The 21955-nt window shown below is 52.0% G+C and overlaps 1 protein-coding gene across 2 annotated transcripts in view; it reads left to right on the top strand.

The window, feature by feature from the left end:
- IGSF21 (immunoglobin superfamily member 21) overlaps positions 1-21955 on the top strand; it is a 305537-nt gene that overhangs the window by 128343 nt on the left and 155239 nt on the right. For both annotated transcript variants that reach the window (XM_024111253.3, XM_005309901.5), the window contains one exon: positions 11830-11942. In XM_024111253.3, coding sequence (XP_023967021.2) covers positions 11919-11942 — 24 coding nt within the window. In that variant the 5' untranslated portion in view covers positions 11830-11918. The remainder of the gene's footprint in view (positions 1-11829; positions 11943-21955) is intronic.

The following is a 21955-nucleotide window of genomic DNA, read 5'->3' as shown; positions in this document are numbered from 1 at the left end:
TCATTACTTGAACAGGTGGGCCTTGGTGGCTTGCCAAGGCCGTGTCTGAGCCTGGATTCAGACTGAGGTCTGCCAAGGTTTACAGCTCCAGGCTGTAACCACTAGCCCACGCCGCCTCTCTTTTGCAGTATGAATGTGTGTATAGTATGCGCCTGTGGGGTACAGTGTGGATTTATGATGGAAATGTATAGTAACACGTTTTGCAAATGCCATAAGCATTGCGTTCTATTTCCGTGCTTTGCTAGTGACAAACACCTGCCAGGTATAAAGAATGAAATCGATTTGCCCGGTCAGTTCAGGTTTATCCTCTGCGCTGTGACTTGGGTCTCTACCACCCTGGTGCCTTTCTGGTCCTCTTCCCATTCTCCGCTTGACACTTCCATTTGCAGAGCGATTGCTATTTCTCATCGCACATCTCTTGTGCTTTCTCAGTGTCGCGTTCTCATGGCGATACAATGGCTACAAACAGCCATTTGGGGGGGGGAAAAGCGCCCATTGCAGTCTTCTGTGTGTGCTAAAGATGTGAGAGCTGCGATCTGTGTCTGTCTAGTGGTAAATTGGTACCTATATACCCACCGGTTTGGCGAGAAGGCAGGATTGGAGTCCGTGATCTGGTTCGCGCCCATCTCTAGTAGTGATGGCAGCTGTTTGGCTGTCTCTGTGAAATGAACGAGCCGTCTCGCTCTAGAATCCACATCACAAACTCTCGTAGCATTACTATTGGATAGATGATGGCAGCACCCAGAGGTGCCAGCTGAGATCAGGGCCCCATTACCCTGGGTGCTGCATATGCACGTAGTACTGGATAGTTGCTGCCCCAGAGAGCTGACAGCCTCAGCAGACGACACAGACAAGGGGATCAGCGTTTTGCAGCTGGAGAACTAAGATCCAGACGGATGGAAGCCCAGATCCACAAAGGCATTTAAGCACCTAACTCCTAGCTTTAGGCTTCCCTGTGATTCACAGAAGTCTTGCCAAACGCTGTAGGTGACCAAACTCACTGGGCGCCTAAGTTTTCAGGGTAAAAGTTCCCACGGTGACTAAATTTCATCCTCTGGTCCCATTCAAAATCTGACCATGGGGGGGGAGTGGTACCCACTTTACACATATTAATCCAGTGGTTAGTGCGCTCCCTTGGGAGGAAGGAGTCCAGGGGGAGACGAAAAGATTTGAGGAGGGGTCTCCCACTTCTCAGGAAAGGGCTTTAATCCCTGAGCTATGGGATATTCTGATGTGGGGGGGGGCTGCCCCAGTCTCTCCTGTCAACGCTGCTCCAGGGTGGATAGATAATTCATCAGAGGAGCAGGCGGTCTCCCACCACCTGGCTAGAGAGCCATTCCGACTCCCCCTCTTGTTCTTGCAAGGAACAATTTGGGCCCCTGATTCGCCTGCCTCCGGGGGCAAGGTTCCTGCTCCTGGATTGCTCATCAGAGCTGGGCAGCCTGGATTTAGGAGCCTATCACTGAGAGAGGGACAGGGCTTAGCTCACACCCCTCTCGCTGGCATCTCCCGTCGGCTAGCGTGCTGGTCGAAGGCGCCATCTCTCCCCATTCATTGTCTAGGGAGCCTTGGTGCCTATCTCAAGCTTCGTGGGTTCCTGTGATTTTTCCAGGCGCCTAAGAGTTACGTGCTGTGATGCTGAGAGCGTCGTAATACCTACATGCCTGTGTGAATCTGGGCTGAAGTGACTTGCCCAAGGGCCCGCACAGCCAGGAATTGAACCCAGACCTTCAATCTCAACCCTTTGTCCTCAGCAAGGCCCAGTGGATAGGCCGCCGGAATGGGGGCTCAGGAAACCTTGGGTGAAATCCGGGCCCTATTAAAATCAATAGCAAAGCTCCCTTTGATTTCATTGGAGTGGGGGTTTCACTCTGGATTCTCTCCCAGCTCTGCCACTGACCTCAGGCAAATAGCTTCCCCTCCCCGTGCCTCAGTTTCCCCACCTGTAAAATGGTAGGAATGATACTGACCTTCTTTGTAACGTGCTTTGAGATCCATGGAGGAAAAGCCCATTACTAATCCCAGGTCTCCCTTCCTCCCACTTGATACCCTTGCTGCCTGCAGAGAGGCCAAAGGTTGACATGACCATTTTCCCCTCCTCGTCTCACTTCCAAATCATAGCCATGGGGAGGAGGCATGAGCCCAGTGGTTGGAGCACTGGCTTGGAGGACCCACATTCCCTTCCCTGCTCTGCCTCAGACTTCCTGTGCGACCAAGTGACTTGGCCATGTCACTTGGCTGCTCTGTGCCTCAGTTTCCCACCTGTGAAACACACAGGGCCATTGGGAGGATAAAGATTGTGAGATGCTCAGATACTACGTTGATGGGGCCAGACAAGTACCTAAGATAGATCGCCTTGCAGAGGGAAGCTGTCTGCTCTTCAGCTAAATAAAGACTCTGGTTTCCAGAGCTGTCAATCTAACCTTTTTCACCAGCACTAGGAAATACACACACAAAAAATGAAATGAAATCAGGCGACCTCGTGACCCCTTCTCAGCAATGTTCCTGCAATCTGTTTGCAACAATCGATGGGAGGAAGTTAGATGGGAAAACGAAACAGAATAAAATAGCCATCCAGTGACAAGCAAGCGTTTTATAACGGCTAGAATGCAGTGCTCTGATTCGTATCTCTGGCATGTGCTCATTTAATAAAGTATTAACAGGAAGCAGGGATAGTATCGCCCGTCGAGTGAGCAGGGAGAGAGGCTCCCTCCCCAATGCTGCTAGGGAGATGGGGGGGCAACAAACATGGCTCATTGTCTTGTTGAACTTGAAGCCAAGGGGTTAGCAGGACTACATAAGAACAGCCATACGGGGTCAGACCAAAGGTCCATCTAGCCCAGTGTCTTGTCATCCGACGGTGGCCAAAGCCAGGTGCCCCAGAAGGAATGAACAGAACAGGGAATCATCCAGTGATCCATCCCCTGTCGCCGTCAGCTGAAGCAGGGGAGCCAGGGAGAGGGATTGCTTCGTTCCAGCACAGTTTAGTGCTCATCAGTGGCTGGCGTCGTCAGCAGTGGCGCCGGTCGCTCTGGCCCTGCAGGGATGGTCCCAGCGCCCAGCTCTGGGCATGCGGCCTGATGCATGGGGCCACAGCACGGCTTTGGTTTGGCCTGGGCACCCTTCCCACCCCTCATGATGGAGGGGCTGCCGGGCCATCCCTGAGCGAGTGGCGTTGCAACCCTGCCCCTCCCTCTCCCCCCAGCTTCCGGAGTGGGGAACTGAGCCCGGCCCTGCCAGACGGGAGCCCCAGGAGTGGCTGCTGTGGGTGAGGTTTGCATTTGATTGTGTTTCCCATTTGCAAAAACAACGGGGTTCTAAGAATTGCAATAGGGGGTCAGACCCATGGACCATCCTCTCTCTCACGGTGGCCAGTGCCAGATGCCCGGGAGGAACGTGTGAAAAAGAGAACCCCTCTTGTCTACTGATGTGTCTCATACGAAACTCCTGGCACTGCCTCTGCTCCCTAGCTGGCCCCATTCAAAGAGACTCTGCGCCCCCTCACACAGACTAAGTGAAGGCTTCCCCCACCTCACGCAGCCACTCACCGCGTTGCCAGCAAGTCACCCAGGCTTACGCGGCAAGAACAGACCAAGGGAAATGGGATTGCAAGGGATGAGATGATGGCTCTGTGTAGCCATAATGTATTTTCCCCAACGTGCGCTTGCACAGCTGTTCGATCCACTCCCATCCTCTCCAGCACTCACCTTCCAGGCGGCTTTCATTTTTAAAATGTCTCTTCTGGTCCTCTGCTTTTCCCCGCCCCGCAGCCTTCTGGGACCTGGAAACATTGCTCTTTCGGGGGGAGGGATAGCTCAGTGGTTTGAGCATTGGCCTGCTAAACCCAGGGTTGGGAGTTCAATCCTTGAGGGGGCCACTTAGGAATCTGGGGCAAAATCAGTACTTGGTCCTACTAGTGAAGGCAGGGGGCTGGACTTGATGGCTCATCAGGGTCCCTTCCAGTTCTAGGAGATAGGTACATCTCCATATATTAGCTCTGAAGGGGCAGGATAACTCTCCCTGCCATTTGTCTCAGGAAAGAGACCGATGGCGGACAGGGGGCCCATGGGTGAACGAATGGCCCGTATGTTGGGTGTTTATATCTTGGAAGTCGGTAAATGTCGGTGATGTTGATTTCACCATACACAGACAGACGAAAAAATATCTCCAGTAGCCACTGGACTATGCAGCATCTCCCTACTGAAAGGGCTTGATTGAAGTTAAAATCTCCATCTTCCTGCTCTCCCGTGCTCTCCTCCAGCCAGCAGAGGCGCCCCCATCGGCGTATGTGGCATGCTCAGGGAATGTAACGAACGGGCGGGAGGGTGACCTGAGAGGCCAGTGAACGGTTAGCCCAGTCTGTTTCTGCTGCGACTGACTCCGATTTCCCCAGAGTTCAGAGAATGTTCTGACAGCGAGCGAAAGCTGGGTTTCAGAAGCACTTTCCTCCTCCGACCAGTGCAGCGATTACCGTGTTGTAATAATAGGTATTACAAGAGTGTCTGTCCCAGCATGGCGGGAACGTCGTCACCACGCGGGTGTTGGAATTTATCTCCATGAGCTAGCGGTGACCCCTTCGCTCCGGACATGCGTGGCACGGAGCGCCCGTTATCAAGCACAAATAAATCCCACCTCGGCAGCCCATCTGATTTAGACAGCGGCTGATCGGCCAGGCTGGCCTTTGGATTTTAACGCCCCGCTCCTTTACCGTTCCTGGGCTCCATCAGGGCTGAACCGACTGCTGAACTCCGGGGCTGCTGGGAGGGGAGCGGAGCAAAAGCCGCTCGACGCATTGCTTGTGAGCATTTGCTCAGATAAAAATGTGCTTGCTGCACACGAATACACACCGATTTGAAAGCCGGAAGGGGTGACAGGGGATCATCTCATTTGACCTCAACTGTGGACTAACTGCGTGGTCATGTGCCGGACCTGGGCCTTCACAGCCTGAGTGCAGGGCCAGATTTGTAAAGCCATTTAGTAGCCTAAAGAAGCGGACAGGCATCTAGAGGGATTTTCAGCAGTGCCCAGGTGCCTAATGCTCATTGACATCAGTGCCCCCACATTAGATCGCCTCCTAGTCTCTTGGTGGTATCTTAAAAGGTTGTGAATATCAGAAAACGTCTGCCCTCTGAAAATCAGGACTCTTCAAGGGGGCTGCAAATTGGGCACCCAACATTTCTCTCCAGTCACTTTTGGAAATGTAGGCCCGACCGCTTAGCTGACAAGTTTGTAAAGGGAATGAGAGGCAAAGCTGGGGCCAGATCCTGAGAATCTTGACTCCCAATCCCTTCCGGATAATGGCTGCCAATGAGGAAAGCGAGGATGGGATGGGAAAAGAGACTTAGGGGAGACAAGAGGTGCATGGGAGCAGGGAACAGTGGAGAGCCACTCCCTGATCTGCAGTGTCGCTCAGCGTAAGGTTCTGGGAGCCTTTAACATCTGAGCCGAGATTTATCTCCCAGACTCTCCCCGTGTGTGTCTCTCTCGTTCTTAAATATCGCTGGTTATTTTACTAAACGTCTCTTAATAGGAGCGCCATAAATGTTGTCACAGATACAGGAGGGAGAGTGATGGAGGTATTCAGAATAATGAAGCGTGGAGTTAAGAAGGATCAGTCGCTTGTCTGCTCGCCCAGGCTCGGGCTGCCAGGTTGCTGGGGGAGGGAGGTGGGGACCGCTCATTGGAATGGATTGGCAGAGCCGATAAAACAGGGGTTACATCTTTACACACCCTCTAATTAATCTGCGGGATTCACTCCCACGAGGACTGGAGTTGAGCAATTTAGAGGACTTTAAAACGGGTCTGGAGTGATGGAGACGGGGCTAATCAGTACCATGCCAACAGCTTTGCCAAGAGAAGTGAGTTACTGGTGGTAAGGCTGGGGCGGGGGGTGGGAGGGGAACAACACAGGCGTTATGCTTCTGGACATGAGGTGTGCGTGTGTGTGTGTGTGTGTGTGTGTGTAGGGGGAGGTCAGGGTGGAAGTTCCCCATCTCCCCCCATACCCCTGATTAAGATCCACTGTTACAATGTCTGTGTGGGTGGGAGAGAGGGTACCGCCTTCCCCTGAGGCATCAGCTGTCGGTCAGTGCATGAGGCAGGGTTTTGGTCACAGTAGCAGGATTAGAGGCGAAGCAGCCGGGGGTGGTGCTAGTCTGGGACTCGGGAGACTCCGGTTTGAGTTCGGCCTCCGATACTGGCTTCCTGTTGTGATCTCGGCTGAGTTACTTCGGCTTGTTTTCGCTACTAAACCCCTGTGTTTCTTACCTTGGCGTAAGTAGCATCCTGTGGGAAAAGCGGTGACTAGCAGGCTCTCTAGCTTCATGGCGTGGTAACCTCAGCGAGGGCAGCCCCCGGCGAGGGTACGGCGCTGACCCCGGCGAGTTCACGAAGTGTTTTTCCCTCAGGGTCGCTCCTGGGTGTTAGGTCACCAAGGTCACCAGTGCCGCTTTTATGAGCGGTGCAGACAACCCCCGCGTCTCCCTGGGCCTCTGGGTAACTCTGCACTGCGAAGAAAGACCCCTGGTGCCGAGTCTCAGAGCCGGCTTCAATTGGCTCCAGCTCGTGGAGCTTGGGACTAACCATAGCAGTGTAGACGCTCGGGGTCTGAAACCCGGCTGCAGGGGGAGGGTCTCGGACCCTGGGCTCCAGCCCGACCCAAACATCTCCACTGCTATTGTTAGCCCAGAAGCCTGAGTCCTGGGAACCCAAGTCAATTGACCCCCGCCCCGCCCCCCCAGCCTATTTGCACGCAATCAGAGCCTGACCCAAAGCCCTTTGCGAAGAGCGGGGGGCGAGCAGGACCTGCGTGCCGAGAGCGCCGAGGTTCTTGATTACACGCAGGGCGGCTGTACCGCCATGTAGCCGGGCCTCTTTCCAGAGATAAGGGTGACCGTACGCCACAGAAGTGTCAGCGTGTGTTGTCACTGCCTTGTGATGCAATCACACCCTCTGTCAGTGCACGGGCTGGGGTTGTTTAACACACTGGGCAGCTCTTAACATTGTACCATGAGAACACTTTAAAGTAAGAGCTCAAAGCACTTCACTCAGCTGAGTCACTATCGTTCTCGCCGTTTTACAAATGGGGAAACTGAGGCATGGAGCGATAATGTGTGTCTACTCTATCTAAGTACTTAACGGGTGTTCCAGGTTGGGCAACCAAAACCGGAGGCACCCAAAATCAGCAGTCACTTTTGGAAAAGTTGGCCAGAGACCCATCGCGAATCCCTGGCAGAGTCAGGACATAGAACCCAAATCGGCTGGCTCCCAGGATATTTCATAAATCAAAGCAATGCATCCATTTAATCATGTTACACATTAAATGCTGGTGCAATGGGATGGAGGTGAACGGTGCCTCCTTCACCGCTTCCTAGCTACTTTAGACTCTCAGACCTGGGAAACAACGTGACCCCTAATCCCATGACCATGGCGTCTCCAGCGTTTGAGGGTGGTAGCTGCAAGAGCTATTCCAAATATACTGGCTCTCCCAACTTCCAGTTTAAACCTCTTGACTGTATTCCCACTGCACGTTGCAATGGCGAGGAAACCCAGACGAGGCTAGTTTGAGCGCAATGCTTTGAAGTCCTGATAGCCGTGCAGTGGGTTTTCGGTAGCCTCGGGGCCCCCTGTGTCACTGTTAATGGTCCTGAAAAATCCCAGGTGCTCTAGAGCATTTTGCAAAGCAAGGAGACCTCTGTGTAACTGATGCACAGTGCGCTCCCTAGCAAAGCGCTGGGATGGGAGTCTCCGGAGCCCCTGGATTTTTTCCATCCCCGAGCAGATTGCTTGTTTGATCTGGAAGATTTCGCTGTCAGGGCCAATTAGAAGCAGCTGTTTAACACAGGCCTGTCTGCTCCCCTACCCCCACCAGCTTCACCGCTCTTCTTCCCTGCATCCCCCTGGCTGGTGGGAAGGTATGGGTTGCAGCACTCGGCAGGGTTGCCCAGAGGATTCAGGGGGCCTGGGGCAAAGCAATTTTTCGGGGGCCCCTTCCATTAAAAAAAAAAATTGCAATACTATAGAATACTATATTCTCGTGGGGGTCCCTGTGGGGCCCGGGGCCTGGGGCAAATTGCCCCACTTGCCCCCCCTCCCCGGGCGGCCCTGGCACTCGGAAGAAGAAAGCTCCTGTCTGTAGTTCCCAGGTGCTGATTGATTTCAAAAGGTGGGCTTTTGTTTCATTGAGTGTTTTGTTAACCCCTTCGGCATCTCCATGGTTGGAAGGCTTTGCGGATTGGCTCCTGTCCCTGTTTACATTATGCCTCCATTACTTGGTTTCGTTCCTTCAGCAATGCATTTTAATCTACATCTTGTGATGGGGTGTTTGCAGGTGGGTGCAGTCCCTCTCCTGATTAGAGCCATGGAGACCATGTGGTAGTTCTCTCCCCTGATTGCATTCTGGTGAGGATGCTCCTTTATGAGAGTGCCTGAGTGTTATTCATTTGGTAGCTGTCAGTTTCATTTTATAACTGTGGCATATGCAACCTGTGGAACTCACTGCTGCATGAGGTGAACAGCTCAGATTCAAGACCAAATGGAACAGAATCTGAGATTCCCATCAGTGAGGAAAAAATGGAAAAGTGCTCTCATTCCTCATGCTTTCACGGTTCAAGTTGTCAAAGGAGGTCAGGGAGAATGGCATTGTGTCTTGCAATTAGATGTGCTGTTAATCCCTTCCTCTACAGCATACTGCATTGGTCATTCCCAGAGGCAGGGCACCAGCCCAGGGAAACAACAAGCATATTCTGATTTATCTGGCTATGGGATTAGATGGATGATCGGTCTGCTCAGAAGTAACCATTCCTGATGGGCGTTACAGTGAGAGAAGCCAGGTGGGAAAGTTGAGGGGACTTGGGAGACTCCAAACAGCTGGATGTGAACAGCTGATTTGGAATCCTGCCCCAAAATTGCCTGTGCTTATTCTCCGTCGCTAGCTCCCAAGGAATCCAGAGTTGCCATGGAGCAGGATCGTGCCCCAGTGATGGACAGAGCGCAGATCGGTGCAACGTCTTGCAGTTCCATTGCACAACCAGGGGCCAAGCTAGTGCAGGGTGAATGTGATTGGGGGGGAGGGCGGAGACACAGGCCGGTCAGCTCGCCTGTATTTGGAGAGCGACGCCCACAGATTCACTCCATCGGGGCCACTCTCACTGCCTGCCCCTCACCCCAGAGGAGCAAGGAGTGAGGGAGAAATGTGGGGGGAGAGGGCCTGAGATGGCTGTAGCTACAGAGTGGGGAGGGATGATGGGACACAGGAAATACTGAAGCTAAAAATCGATGGGGAGTGATATCTCTGAATCAGAAAAACCTCCAGTCCCAACTTGTGGCCCGCTCCACACCACCAGCTTTCTGACCCTGGATGGCTTCTGCGGAGAGGCTGCCTGCTGGACCTGGGACAAACTAAACTCAACCTCCAGACTCCTGTTGTGACCTGAAACGAATGTCTGGTCTGTTCCCTTCCCCGTGATGAGCCAGGCTGGGTAGGAGAGCAACTGCGTGTCCCATGGGTCACCTCGGAGCAGGTGCTGCTTGGGCATTAGCCAATCTCTGCTGGCTGCTCAGAGATGAGTACGCTCTTCCCAGCACTGACCCGTGGGACTCCAGATCTTCTAGCAGCACCGGGCACTGTCCTATCACTCGGCCTGCCCTGCTGCTCCTTTTTCTCTGCTATCCAGACTTGACACGCCTGCTTGGAAAGAGGTGGGACGGGTCCATCTCTCTGCACTGGCTTCCCTGCCCTCCCTTGAAGCAGACCGCCCCTGCCCACCAGCTGTGCCTCCCATTGCTGCTGTAACCAGAAAGCCTGGGTACTTTTATAAGCACCTGCTCCGCCAGCCAGACGCGGGCAGTGTAACTAATATGGGGTCACGTGTCACCTTTCCAAACAATCACCCTCAGAGTCGCTGTCTGGGGGATAATTAATCCTGAGATTCACCTTGAGAGAAGACAGTCGGTGTAATTCAGCCCGATCCTCCCACCTGAAGCCTCCCCCCCGTCGCACCCTGGACCTGTTGGCCTTAAAGAGATCGGACCCCCTTCTTTTATTTTTCTCCGTAGATCTGTTGGCATCGAGATATATCTGGGGGCAGGGAAAGATGAACTGTCCAGGTTGCTGGACAATTCAAAACACTCCACGTTGATCTCGTCAGCATTTCTGGTAAACCTCCCCTTGATGTCCGTGGGAGCAAGGCAATGCCAAGTGTTTCTGAAATGCTCCATGGATAGCAGGAACAGATTTCATTCTGCAAGCCCTGCTGTAAATCCATTGAACTCGCTGCTGTAAAGGTGCAAGATCAGACTGGCCCGATTCTTAGTGTGGCGACTGACACACCAGGGACTTTCTGCTCTTGAAGCTGGTGCAGCCAAAAGCGAGATAGGTTTTTTAATAATTTTGGTGGATGGTATCAATGATTATTTTTCTGTTTTGTATTGATTGAAATGTTCACAGTTGCAGGAAATTGTGGGAAGTCAGACAATGGGGGAGATCAGATCATTATTTAATGATAGTAGATGCTGAGATTCAAAAAGGTACAGCTTTTTAACCACTAAAACACAAATATTGGATGTCACCTGTCAGAATATACAAAGTAAATATCCCTACCTCGAACTTTAGTAAGTTCTCGAGCAGCGTTTTTCTTACTTTGCCTTTCTGTATGTTTCAGTTATTTCTGGTTTGGGTGTGTCTGGTGAAATTGACATTTATTGACATTCCCTGATAAAAATCGAATCCTTCCGAGTCTTCCTATAAACCTGACACAATTTGTGCTACAGAACTTGGCTCTTAAGCTGAAAGCCATAACAGTCCCATAGCCCCTGTGAATGGGGCATAGCCAGGAACATATAAAACACACACACACACACACACACAGATCAGGGGTTACGCTTCCAACTTGTGTAGCCATTTATACTAGTGCAAAGAGGTGTAAAACGCAGCACCACTGACTCTCGCGATTTGATCACGAATCTTACGGTATCTGGGGTTTTACTTACGGTCCCAGCTCTGGGAGTCATGTGATTACATGAGTCTCTCAGCTTTCAAGAAAGAAAGGGGGGGGGAAAGGTAACTTGCTAGCCCTCTTGTTTGCAGAGGAAAGCTTGGGAACAGAACCCGAGTGTAAGCCAATCTCATGATTTTGTGGGCCTGACTCGGGCTATTTTTTGCACATTTGGTGTTGGCGATGCTGAAAACTTTAAGCCCCCCGGTGCGGGGGGGGAGGGGGGATATCATTTCTGATTATTACACCTCTACCTTGATATAACGCTTTCCTTGGGAGCCAAAAAATCTTACCGCGTTTTATCGAACTTGCTTTGATCCGCCAGGGTGCGCAGCCCCGCCCCTCCCGGAGCGCTGCTTTACCGCGTTCTATCCAAATTTGTGTTATATCGGGTCGCGTTATATCGGGGTAGAGGTGTATTTGCAATACCAGGCCCACATCGCGCCAGGCGCTGTACAAACATAGAAAAAAAGGCTTGCAATCTAAAAAGGCAACGGATGGAGACTGATGGGGCAGTACACGGGAACAGTGAGACACTATTGGCCTGCATTGTAGGCCGTAGTCTCTGCACGGCAGCAGTAGTGATTCACACCCCCAGCACAGGTGTAAATGACTCCCCGAGGGGCAGGACAGAGGGAAATCAGGCTGTTCCTTGAGGATGCGGTCATGTCTGCAGGAGGAGGAGGCAGAGGAGTGAATAGAGGGTGGGCACGTGGAAGCCAGTCTGCATTTCCATCCCCACTTGGGACCAGTTTTCCAGCTCACTTAGGTCTGCGCCCGCTTCCCAGCCCTGCCTTGGCTCACGTTGTGTTTCTCTTCCTCCGGTATTTCACAGGCTACCTGACTGTCAGCATTGAGCCGCTTCCGCCTGTGGTGGTCGGGGATGCCGTGACTTTGAAATGTAACTTCAAGACGGATGGCAGGATGCGGGAGATAGTCTGGTACCGGGTAAGTGACCGTCCATTAACCCTCCTGGGACTGGGACTGGGACAGGCAGGCTGTTCTTCCAATGCGTGATGTGAGGCTGGAGGGATGTCAGAGGAAACTGTCAAGAGGTTTCTTGGTGATAGAAGCATCGATTACCCAGCCATAGCTGCCTGGTCCGATCTAAAAGGGGAAAAGGGGATGAGACAGGAAGGCTTGGGTTGGCTTTGTTTTGCTTTTAAATGACCGGCAAAGAAATAGTCGTGAGATCATCCCCAGGGTCCTTCTGACACTCGCTCCAGTAGTTTTGTGATGTTCTCTCAGTGGGTTTTGGCGCTTGGCAGTTTAACTAACAGGGCCTTGCAAAGAAAGGGAAAAAACGGTGGCTGTTTACATCCGCTGGCCATGATGGTGTCTGGAAGATTATTGCTAGGGACGCCCTGTGCTATCAGGGTTGTTTGGAGCTGGGGCTCCCATTAGCCCCACTGGAGAGAGACGAGACTTCATTGCAAAGCATAGATTTGGCTCCCAGAGTTCAGGGGGTCTGGATCTGGCGTTATACAGCCAGGGGCCAACTGCAAAGCTCTGATTTGGATTGGGACTTTTCCAGAGTTTGGATCTGGGAGTTTCCTTCCCGTCATGCGGTAGCTCCCAATGTACACAAGTGTGGCCTTGCATCCCAAGAGAGTCTTAAACTGGCCATTGTATGTTATTTCCATGCTGGGGCAGTCAGCTGCCAAAGTATGCATCTCCCTGCCCCCTTGGGAGCTGGACATGCTACCATAATGCCACGTCCAGGCCAGGCACAATGCCAGTGGAGTCAGTCAGCTCAGAGTGACAGAGAGAGACCTGCACTCTGCCCAGGGAACGCGATCCTGCTCTCTTGTCGGGCCAAAGGGACCTCTCTGCATAAGCAGGTAGCAGACTCTCTTCAGGGAGAGGGCAGCTGGGTCAGTGCTGGGCAGAAGCCTGGGTGAAGCCTGGGTGCCTGTAACTCTACCCCGGCGCGCACCAGCCAGAATGGGTCGTTTGCGTTCTCGACGACTTTGCCCATCTCGCTTTGCCTTTGTTTGAACGGAAATCAAACTCGGTGTTTATCTGACTTTCCCTGCAAATGGCTGGGGTGACAGCGGCGAGCATCTCTGGCTGGGGGGACGGAACGGATGGGGTGACAGCGGCGAGCATCTCTGGCTGGGGGGACGGAACGGATGGGGTGACAGCGGCGAGCATCTCTGGCTGGGGGGACGGAACGGATGGGGTGACAGCGGTGAGCATCTCTGGCTGGGGGATCGGAACGGATGGGGTGACAGTGGCAAGCATCTCTGGCTGGGGGGACAGAACGGATGGGGTGACAGGGGAGAGCATCTCTGGCTGGGGGATCGGAACGGATGGGGTGACAGGGGAGAGCATCTCTGGCTGGGGGATGGAACGGATGGGGTGACAGGGGAGAGCATCTCTGGCTGGGGGATGGAACAGATGGCTCACACAAGCATGCAAAGTTCTGAGCGTCGGCTCTATTTAAAACATGAAATCAGTGCATCGTAATGACAGGTCAGAGGTGCCGCACGGCACAGCGTGTGTTAAATGGACTGAGACACATTTGAAACCTGGGGTCAGGGAACTCGCCTGCACAGATTGCACAATGAACGGCAAGCCGCGTCCTCCTGATCGATGGACTAATCCGGTGCCCATAGAAGTGAGGGGCTAAGTGCAAACCGGGGTAAACCAGGCTTTGTGCAGGGCAGTGCTGGGCCAACTTCTTTCACAGAGCTCTGCCAGTGCGCCTCAGTGCTGACCTGCTGTTCCAGTCGCTGGTCCCCACCCAGCTCTGCCTCTCAGCCTCCACTGCACTGGAATTCACAGCTCTTCTGACACGCCTTGCTCCTTAATCTCTCAGCCCCCTGTATTATACAGGCTGCAGCTCCCTGGCTGTACAGGCTACTCGTGTATCTCAACCGGTTAACACGTAGTCCTGGAAGGCTGTGCGTTCATGAGGGGCCTGGGAGCCCTTCAAACAACCAGCCAGTTGTGCCAGATGACGTCCATGGTGGTGGTTCTGTGGTGACATTGCCCAGCCCAGGTGCATGGAGGTGAAAGGCGGATGCACTAGCCCTGGTGCTACCTAGCTCCCCAAACACTTAACAAACAAACCCGTTTAGGTTCACCCGTGGGACAGCAACATTAGCTTCAGTAGAGCTCCACCCGCCTTGAATTTAGCCCTCAGTCCTTTAATCCCCAGATGCTTTTCCCCAACGTGCATCCCTCCCTTCCCTGCTGCTATCTTCAAAGAGCCCAAGGTGGCTGCGCGTGAGGAAATCAGCCTCGTGAGCAGGAAACACTGGAACAGACCCTGACTTGTTCCTTCGAGGTCTGGGAAGCTGTTCTCCCTTTTCCAGCGTTGTTTGCATAGATGCATTCTAAAGTGGAGAGAGAAATCATCAGTGTGTGTGTGTGTGTGTGTGTGTGTGTGTGTGTGTGTGAGAGAGAGAGAGAGAGAGAGAGAGAGAGAGAAAAATCTACCTGTGGGTGTGGGAGCATGGATCAGATATGTGGATGTGCTACTCCTGGGGGAATTCTGCGCCACTGCGCATGTGCAGAATTCATGTCCCCCGCAGATTTCTTTGCTTTCCTGCAGCAAAATGACTTTCTGAGGGGGAGGCAAAGGGACGCTACAAGAGCGGTCATGTGACCCTCCCCAGCAGTGTGTTTTGGGTGCCCAGGGCAGCCGGCAGAGAGGTAAATCACTGTGGGGCTGGGGGCGGGGCTGGGGAAGACCTGGCTGGTGGCTCCTACCCTGCTCCAGCCTCATCTGCTACTCCTCTTCCCCTGCACAATGGCGCAGAATGCCCTCAGGAGTAATGTACTGATGATTCATGCATATGGGAGAGGGTGTGATCTCTCTTTCTGTGTGTGTGTGTGTAAGTCCTGTGTATGGCTGTGGGTGTGCAAGTGGATGTCATCTGTTTGTGTATGGACATGTGGGATCTGAGAGTGTGTACGTTTGTGAGAAATGCATGTTCGTGATCTCTTGTGTTTATGTGCAGGTGTGTGGTCTGGGTGTGCGAGATCCATAACTGTCTGTATGAGAGATCCATGTCTGTATAATCTGTGTATATACACTTGTGATCCATGTGGGTGTATGTATGCACCTGTTTGCCTATGTGTTTGTGCGTATGTGTGTGCGTAAGTGCACGTGGGAACTGTGTGTGTGTGTGTGTGTGTGTGTGAGACCAGAGAGAGAGGTCTGTGTCTCAGATAAAGACCAGCACTTATTAGCAAACTGTCTGAGCTCATTTAGCTCCAGGTCACTTGGACAGCAGAAAAGCCAAAAGGTCTGTTTATATTGCAGAAACGTATTAAACCTCTTCAGAGCATCATGGGAATTTATCTCCACCTGCCAATTTTGTCTGTCTTTTTCCGCACTTCACAAATTGTCCTCGGTGTTTTAGTGGCTGCTGCCCTGGGGTCACAGCAAGCCAGACGCCTCTGGAACGCAGAGATCTCTATGGTGTGATAAACACCGCTGCTTCCCAGCATAGCCCCCTCCTTAGTGCTCCAGCCCCGTGGGTGGGTGGGTGTGTGAACACGCCCTTGCATGAGTGTCTAACATGGACCCAGTTGTTGGCCCAGGGAAGCGACCAAGGTAGACTTCGGTTTGATAGCTAGTGTACTGCACAGAACTGGAGGAGATGCGCATGGAATACTAGGGACTTGCTTTACAGGGGGTCCGTGAGGGACTGGGGCTTGGGACCGGGGACCCAAGATAGGATGGCGAAGACTGTTTCACCAGCCCCCAAGCTACGGGGAAATGGGGCTGGAGAGCGGATCCTGCTCTGGCAGAAGAAGCCAAATAGCATATTGTGGCCTTCGTTCCTTCACCTTGGCCTCCCGTGACACAGACTCGGAGCAGTGGGTTCAGCGTCCATCCCAAACCTACCATAGTATGAAGAGCCTAAGGCTTCCTTCGAACTTTCTGGGCTCTGCCATTCACACTGTATCCCAATGGACATGACCACTAACGCCATCTCCTAATGCGCTCTGCCATGAGCACCGTATCCTCTACCACCGCAGAAGGAGCGATATCAGGGACTGATTGTTATTGTGCTCTGTTATTACTATTGATCCGTGTGATGGTTGCACTTAGAGACACAACCAGAATCAGGGCCCCATTGTGTTAGGTGCTGTATGTACCGGTACTCTGCTGAACTCTGCCATCAACTCCGTATCCCCTTGGAGAGCAGAGGCTGGTACAGTCTCAACCAGTCACTATCCCTTGGGATAACAGGGTTAATATCATGGCCTGCATCCAGGAAGGTCCCTGCTGATGATAGTCAATCTGCTGGTCTCCTGAACTCTTGTTTGGCTGGTCATAGAATCATAGGACTGGAAGGGACCTCGCAAAGTCATCTAGTCCAGTCCCCTGCACTCATGGCAGGACTAAGTATTATCTAGACAATCCCTGACAGGTGTTTGTCCAACCTGCTCTTAAAAATCTCCAATGATGGAGATTCCACAACCTCCCTAGGCAATTTATTCCAGTGCTTCACCACCCTGACAGTTAGGAAGTTTTTCCTAATGTCCAACCTAAACCGCCCTTACTACAATTTAAGCCCATTGCTTCTTGTCCTATCCCCAGAGGTTAAGGAAAACAATTTTTCTCCCTCCTCCCCGTAACAACCTTTTATGTACTTGAAAACTGTTATCATGTCCCCTCTCAGTCTTCTCTTCTCCAGACTAAACAAACCCATTTTTTTCAATCTTCCCTCATCGGTCATGTTTTCTAGACCTTTCATCATTTTTGTTGCTCTTCTCTGGACTTTCTCCGATTTGTCCCTATCTTTCCTGAAATGCGGTGGCCAGAACTGCACACAATACTCCAGTTGAGGCCTAATCAGCGCAGGGTAAAGCGGAAGAATGACTTCTCATGTCTTGCTTACAACACTCCTGCTAATACATCCTAGAATGGTGTTTGCTTTTGTTTGCAGCCATGTTACATGCCCGCACAAGCCTGTGCCTTGATTCAGATCATCTGCGACTCCCGTTCCCCTCGGCACCAGCCCTCGTTCATTCTGACTCCTGGCTGCTTGTGTAATCTCCCGTCTGCCCTCAGGACGGGGGAGAGGACCAGACAGAATCGGTCACCGGGATTTGACTGTGTCGGAGGAAGTTCCTGAGCATCAGAGCCGCAGCTTAGTTTGCCGTTAGGCGTGAGGACACAAAGATTATTGTCTTCAAATTCTGTCCGTGTCAGCCCGTCTCAGGTAGCTAAATTTAGCCCTGGAAGTGTGATTTCCAGCCGTCTCCGTCTGGCTTAAGCCATGCTATGTTTAACTGACAAGAGCACTGTTTTTTCCTCGCCGTGGAAAGATGAAAGGTGAAAGGGAGCTGCAATGACAGACTCATTCTGAAACTAAATCGAAGCGTGGGGATTTTTCTCCTTCCTGGCTTCTCCCCGGTTTATTGCACCATGGCCCGTGCTCTGTTCCCGCCAGGCCCAGTGATACGATGGGAATCTTTCCAAGAATTTCAGGGACCTTTGGATCATGGCCTTGGAGAGCAGGTGTGAGCCGGGGGTGGATCAGGTTTCTTATTAGCGAATTTAGGGCCGATGAAAGATTGGTGGATGGACAGCCCTGAAAAGCCACGTCCTTGATTTATCCACAGAACAGGGACAGCATCAGCAGTCGCGACGCACTCCCCCTCTACCCCCACGCCAATGTGCTTGGAGCCCGACCTGCAGGGACCAGTTGGAAAAGGCAGAGATGGTTTCTCAGGTGTGAACCGAAGACAGTGGATTTACACCAGCTGAGGATCTGGCCCTACAGATCTTTAATCCAATCTCCAGCTTAATTTTTGATGGTCCATTTACTGCAGTCCAGACACCCAGCAACGTAGGCGTGACCCCTCCCCTCCTTTCCTCCTCTTCTTTCGTTCCCTTCTGTTTTCCATGGATCTTTCCCCGGCGGATGCTGAAAGCTCCAGTCGCAGTCTCCTACTTACTTAAAAATGAATGATGCTCTTGAGTGAGCTGGTGCAGAGAGGCAGGGGCTGTGGAGTTATATTTACACAATTTGTAAATCATTCTGACAAGGCTTTTCTGCAAGATGTTGGCACCAGTTGTGCAGGACAGCTTCGTCACTTGTGTGGTTTGTTTTAAAGAAGCGAGAAGGGCCCTTCCTCGTGGCAGCCCAGGTTCACGCCAGCCGAGGATCAGGCCCGTTGTTGTGTAGATCTCCAATCAAGCAAGGTTCGCGTTGCTGTCACTGTGACGAAGTGGGACTGTTCTTAATGTTTCCTCTGAATACTGTAAGGGTGCCTCCGTTTCCCCTATGCATTTCTTAAGTCTCTAGGTGGTGGAATAAGGGGGTGTGATTGTTGCAGAGCAAAGGGTCAGTGTACATAAATGGCCGACACTCTGTCTCCTGGCAACTAATGGCCAGGGCCCTTCCCCCCTGCAAGGTGATAGCTAAAGGTGTTGGCGAACAAAAGAATCAAGTGATCTCCTGGCCTGGGAAAGGAACAAAGCAAAGGAGGAGGGGCTGGAGAGTCAGTTTGGAGCTGGCTGGGGACGAGGAGTGAAGTGCAGACGTTGGTATCTGGCTTCGCTGCCCCCCAAAATGGATCCGGCTGAGGGGTCCTGTTCTCTGTACCTACAAGCTCTGTTTTAGACCCTGTTCCTGTCATCTAATAAACCTCTGTTTTACTGGCTGGCGAAGAGTCACGTCTGACTGCAAAGTGGGGGGGCAGGGCCCTCTGGCTTCCCCAGGGCCCCGCCTGCGTGGGCTCGCTGTGGGAAGCGCACGGAGGGGCAGAGGATGCTGAATGTTCCAGGGTCAGACCCCGGAAGGTGGAAGCCGTGTGAGCGTCTTGCCCTGGAGAAAGTCTGCTCGCAGAGAGGAGACTTCACCAGAGTCCTGACTGGCTTCGTAGGGAGCAGTTCCAGAGCATCGCCCGGGGACTCCGTGACAGTCACCAGACCCGAGTGGCCCAGAAACAAACTATTTTCCTGCTTTCCAAGCATTTTGCACGGGTGGAAGATACCAGCACGGGTTTCTTCTCCTCCCTGGCACAAAGGTTAAGGGACGTGCCCAAAGCCACAGAAGCTCAAGTGCCAAGATTAGAACTCAGAGCCCCGAGCCTCTTGCTCACTGCACTCCACAGAGCTGCCCTCCGTACTTCACAGCCACCCGGCAGGAAAAGTATGTGGGGTAAAACGTGCTCTAAAAGGCTGCATCCCTAGTCAAGAAAACACGTTTGATTTTAAGCATGTGCTGAAGTCCCATGGAAGTCAATGAGACTTGAGCATGTGTCTAAGTACTCCTCTAGAGCGGCCTCTTGTGTGTCCCAGCGGCACGGTGCATGGGTCCAAAAAGGGGGCTGGTGGACTCCTATGCAGAGAAGTGGATAAGGCTCTATAAGGGTACCTCTACATTGTACCCTAAGTCTGGGTCTGTGGAACCCGGGCTCATAGACGCCGTGTTTCCAGGGACGGCTCCACACTTGAGTGTCCGCACTGCAGTGTAAACCTGGGTTTACAATTGCTAGCCTCGGGGCTCGCAGCCGTGCTAACGTCCACACTGCACTGCGCAGCCCTTCTGGCTCAGGTCTCTGGCTTGACCTGTATCCACACTGCAAAATGTCAGGGCTTGGACTCGGGCTCTGACCCACCCCCTGACCAGATCATAGGCCCCAGTCCCTGAGCGTTTGCTGACCCGAGTCGGACTGATTTGTGTGTGGACAGAAGTGGGCCTTGGGCTCTAACCTGAGTCAGAGCCTGGGCTTAGTGTGCAGTGTAGACATAACCTGAGAAACCGTAACCAGGTGCCAGACTATAGGACTCCGCTTTGATTGGCCTTTTCTCTGAGCTAGGAAAAAGCATCACAAGGGAGCGATGCAGCTTTGGAGGTCCAGAGATGCTCTTTACTCCCCGTATTTAAAAAGACTGTCGGAAGACGTGTGAACTGCAGCCGCCATCCTCGCGCACCCAGGAAAAGGGGGAACGTTCAGAGATAAAAATAAAAGCCGGGTTATTTCCTTCCACCTCTTCTCTGGATGGCTGTTCAAAATGAAGAGTGTAATTTGCTTGGCCGCCCCAGCGCATCATCTTATCACCAAGGGCTGGAGCGCGTCTCCGAATGGGGAGGATTATGCAAATAGGAAATCCGCTTTGGAGAAAGTGGGCTAATCCAATATTACAGAGCAGGGCTGCGACTGAGCGGAAAAGGGAAACAAAATGAGAAAAAGAGAATGGAGCGGGGGTGGGGGCGAGAACTCACCTAGGGCTAAACGCCCCCCCTGTGAAAAAGGCCAGAACTGGTGCACCAGTAAAGCCCTCAAGCAATGCACAGGGCTTGTGGCACAGGGTGACTGTCACCCAAACGGGGTGGACGTGATGGAATAACGGGAAAAGAGACTTGCTTGACCCTAATTCTGAGCCCCGTCCACGCCCCAGGCTGTGCAACAGCTCCCGTCACGGGGCTGCTCCGTAGCAATCGGTTGCAGAAAGGAATTGCAGGGAGCGGCTATCCCCAAGGCAGATGCTGGATCCCGTCGTATCTCATTGATTGAGATGAGTCAGTATTGGGAAAGAGTCCTCAGAAAGTGGGGGCAGAGGGGCGCTCACTGGGGGTTCTGCCCTCTGTGTGAGATTCCCCCTGCAGATGTCTGTATAGTTACAGAACGGGCCAGGCTGACAGATGCACCTTTTTACAGCTATAACCGAGTTGAAAATAGGTGTATTTAACACCAGTTTTAACTGCATCCGCTTTTGAAGAGACACAGCTAGAGCGGTGCACAATCTGAGCACAGACAAGCGCGAATTCAGCTGCCCAGCAATGCTGTGGGCTGTTCAACAAATGCGACTTTCCACCCCAAAGGAGGCTGCATTCCAGGGGCTGATACAGGTTTGATATCGCTTTCAGCTTGGGATGAAAGGTGCTCCAAAAGGACAAGACAGAGCTATGTTATGATCGAAGGCTATTCACCATGATTTGAAATCTCTCTTAAGGTTTATAAGGACTTTAGAAACCCCACTCACACTCTAACAATGTACCGTAGATCAATGCAAATGGTCTTACACACAAACACAAAAGCCAGTGATTATATATATATATAATATAATATGAAAAAGGATGGGAAATATCTTTGTACCAAACAGAATTATATAATGGGTAAAGAATAGCTTAAAGGTACAGAGCCCATTATCAGTGGAGCTTTGAACAATAAGGAGGTATCAAGAAAAAAAAAATCCTACAGGAAGAACTCCTATTTCATCAGATGTCACCAGCCCAATTAGCCATCTTTGTCTCTTCCTCTCTTCCCCCCCGCCCCTTTTGCCGGCAAATATACAACTAAAGAGCTGGGCTTTCAGACCCAGGGAAACTTTTAGTTGGCCAAGCTTCCTCTGATGAAGCCACTTCCCCCACTGTGTTTTTCATGTTCAGTCAGAAACTCTGCCAAGTGCTACCTGCGGGAGTTGGAAGGATTCAAAGATTACGCGACAGCTGCAAAGTTTCTCAAAAAGTGGGTCAGGAGATGAATTGCATCCAGATCTCAGCGCCCTTCCTAGTCTGTCTTTGTTATGAGCCATTTCACTTTGCCCTTAGCCAGTTTCCCAATAGGTGGTACTCGGGTTTAAGAGGGGGAGCTGCCCAAATCTAAGCCACGATCAATACTGTCATCTTTCAGTCTCCAATGGGATAACAACATGCAGCTGTTAGGTTAATCCCAGGGATGTATTTTCCTTGGACATTCCAGATGGGCAGAGGTTTTATTTTGTTTCACAAGTATTCACTAGTGAAATCATTTTCACAAGCATTGGTGAATATCACTCTGGGCAACAGTGTAGCAATTCTACTGTGGCCTTAGTGGTAAAACTGGAAGGAGAATCTGCATTCTAAGGGAAAAAGTTAGGAATATTTTACAAACGTTCCATGGTGGAAATTTGCGATTTGCTCAGAAAAACGGTGCCATCGTCACATTGAGAAAAGGAAAGTGTGGGTGGGTAGTGCAGCAGTTTTCTGTTTGCAGAAGCTGAT

This window comes from Chrysemys picta, chromosome 21, assembly GCF_011386835.1.
Source record: "Chrysemys picta bellii isolate R12L10 chromosome 21, ASM1138683v2, whole genome shotgun sequence".
NCBI classification, from domain to species: Eukaryota; Metazoa; Chordata; order Testudines; family Emydidae; genus Chrysemys; species Chrysemys picta.
The sequence above is the reverse complement of the archived record's forward strand: the minus strand, read 5'-3'. Positions and strand labels throughout refer to the sequence as shown.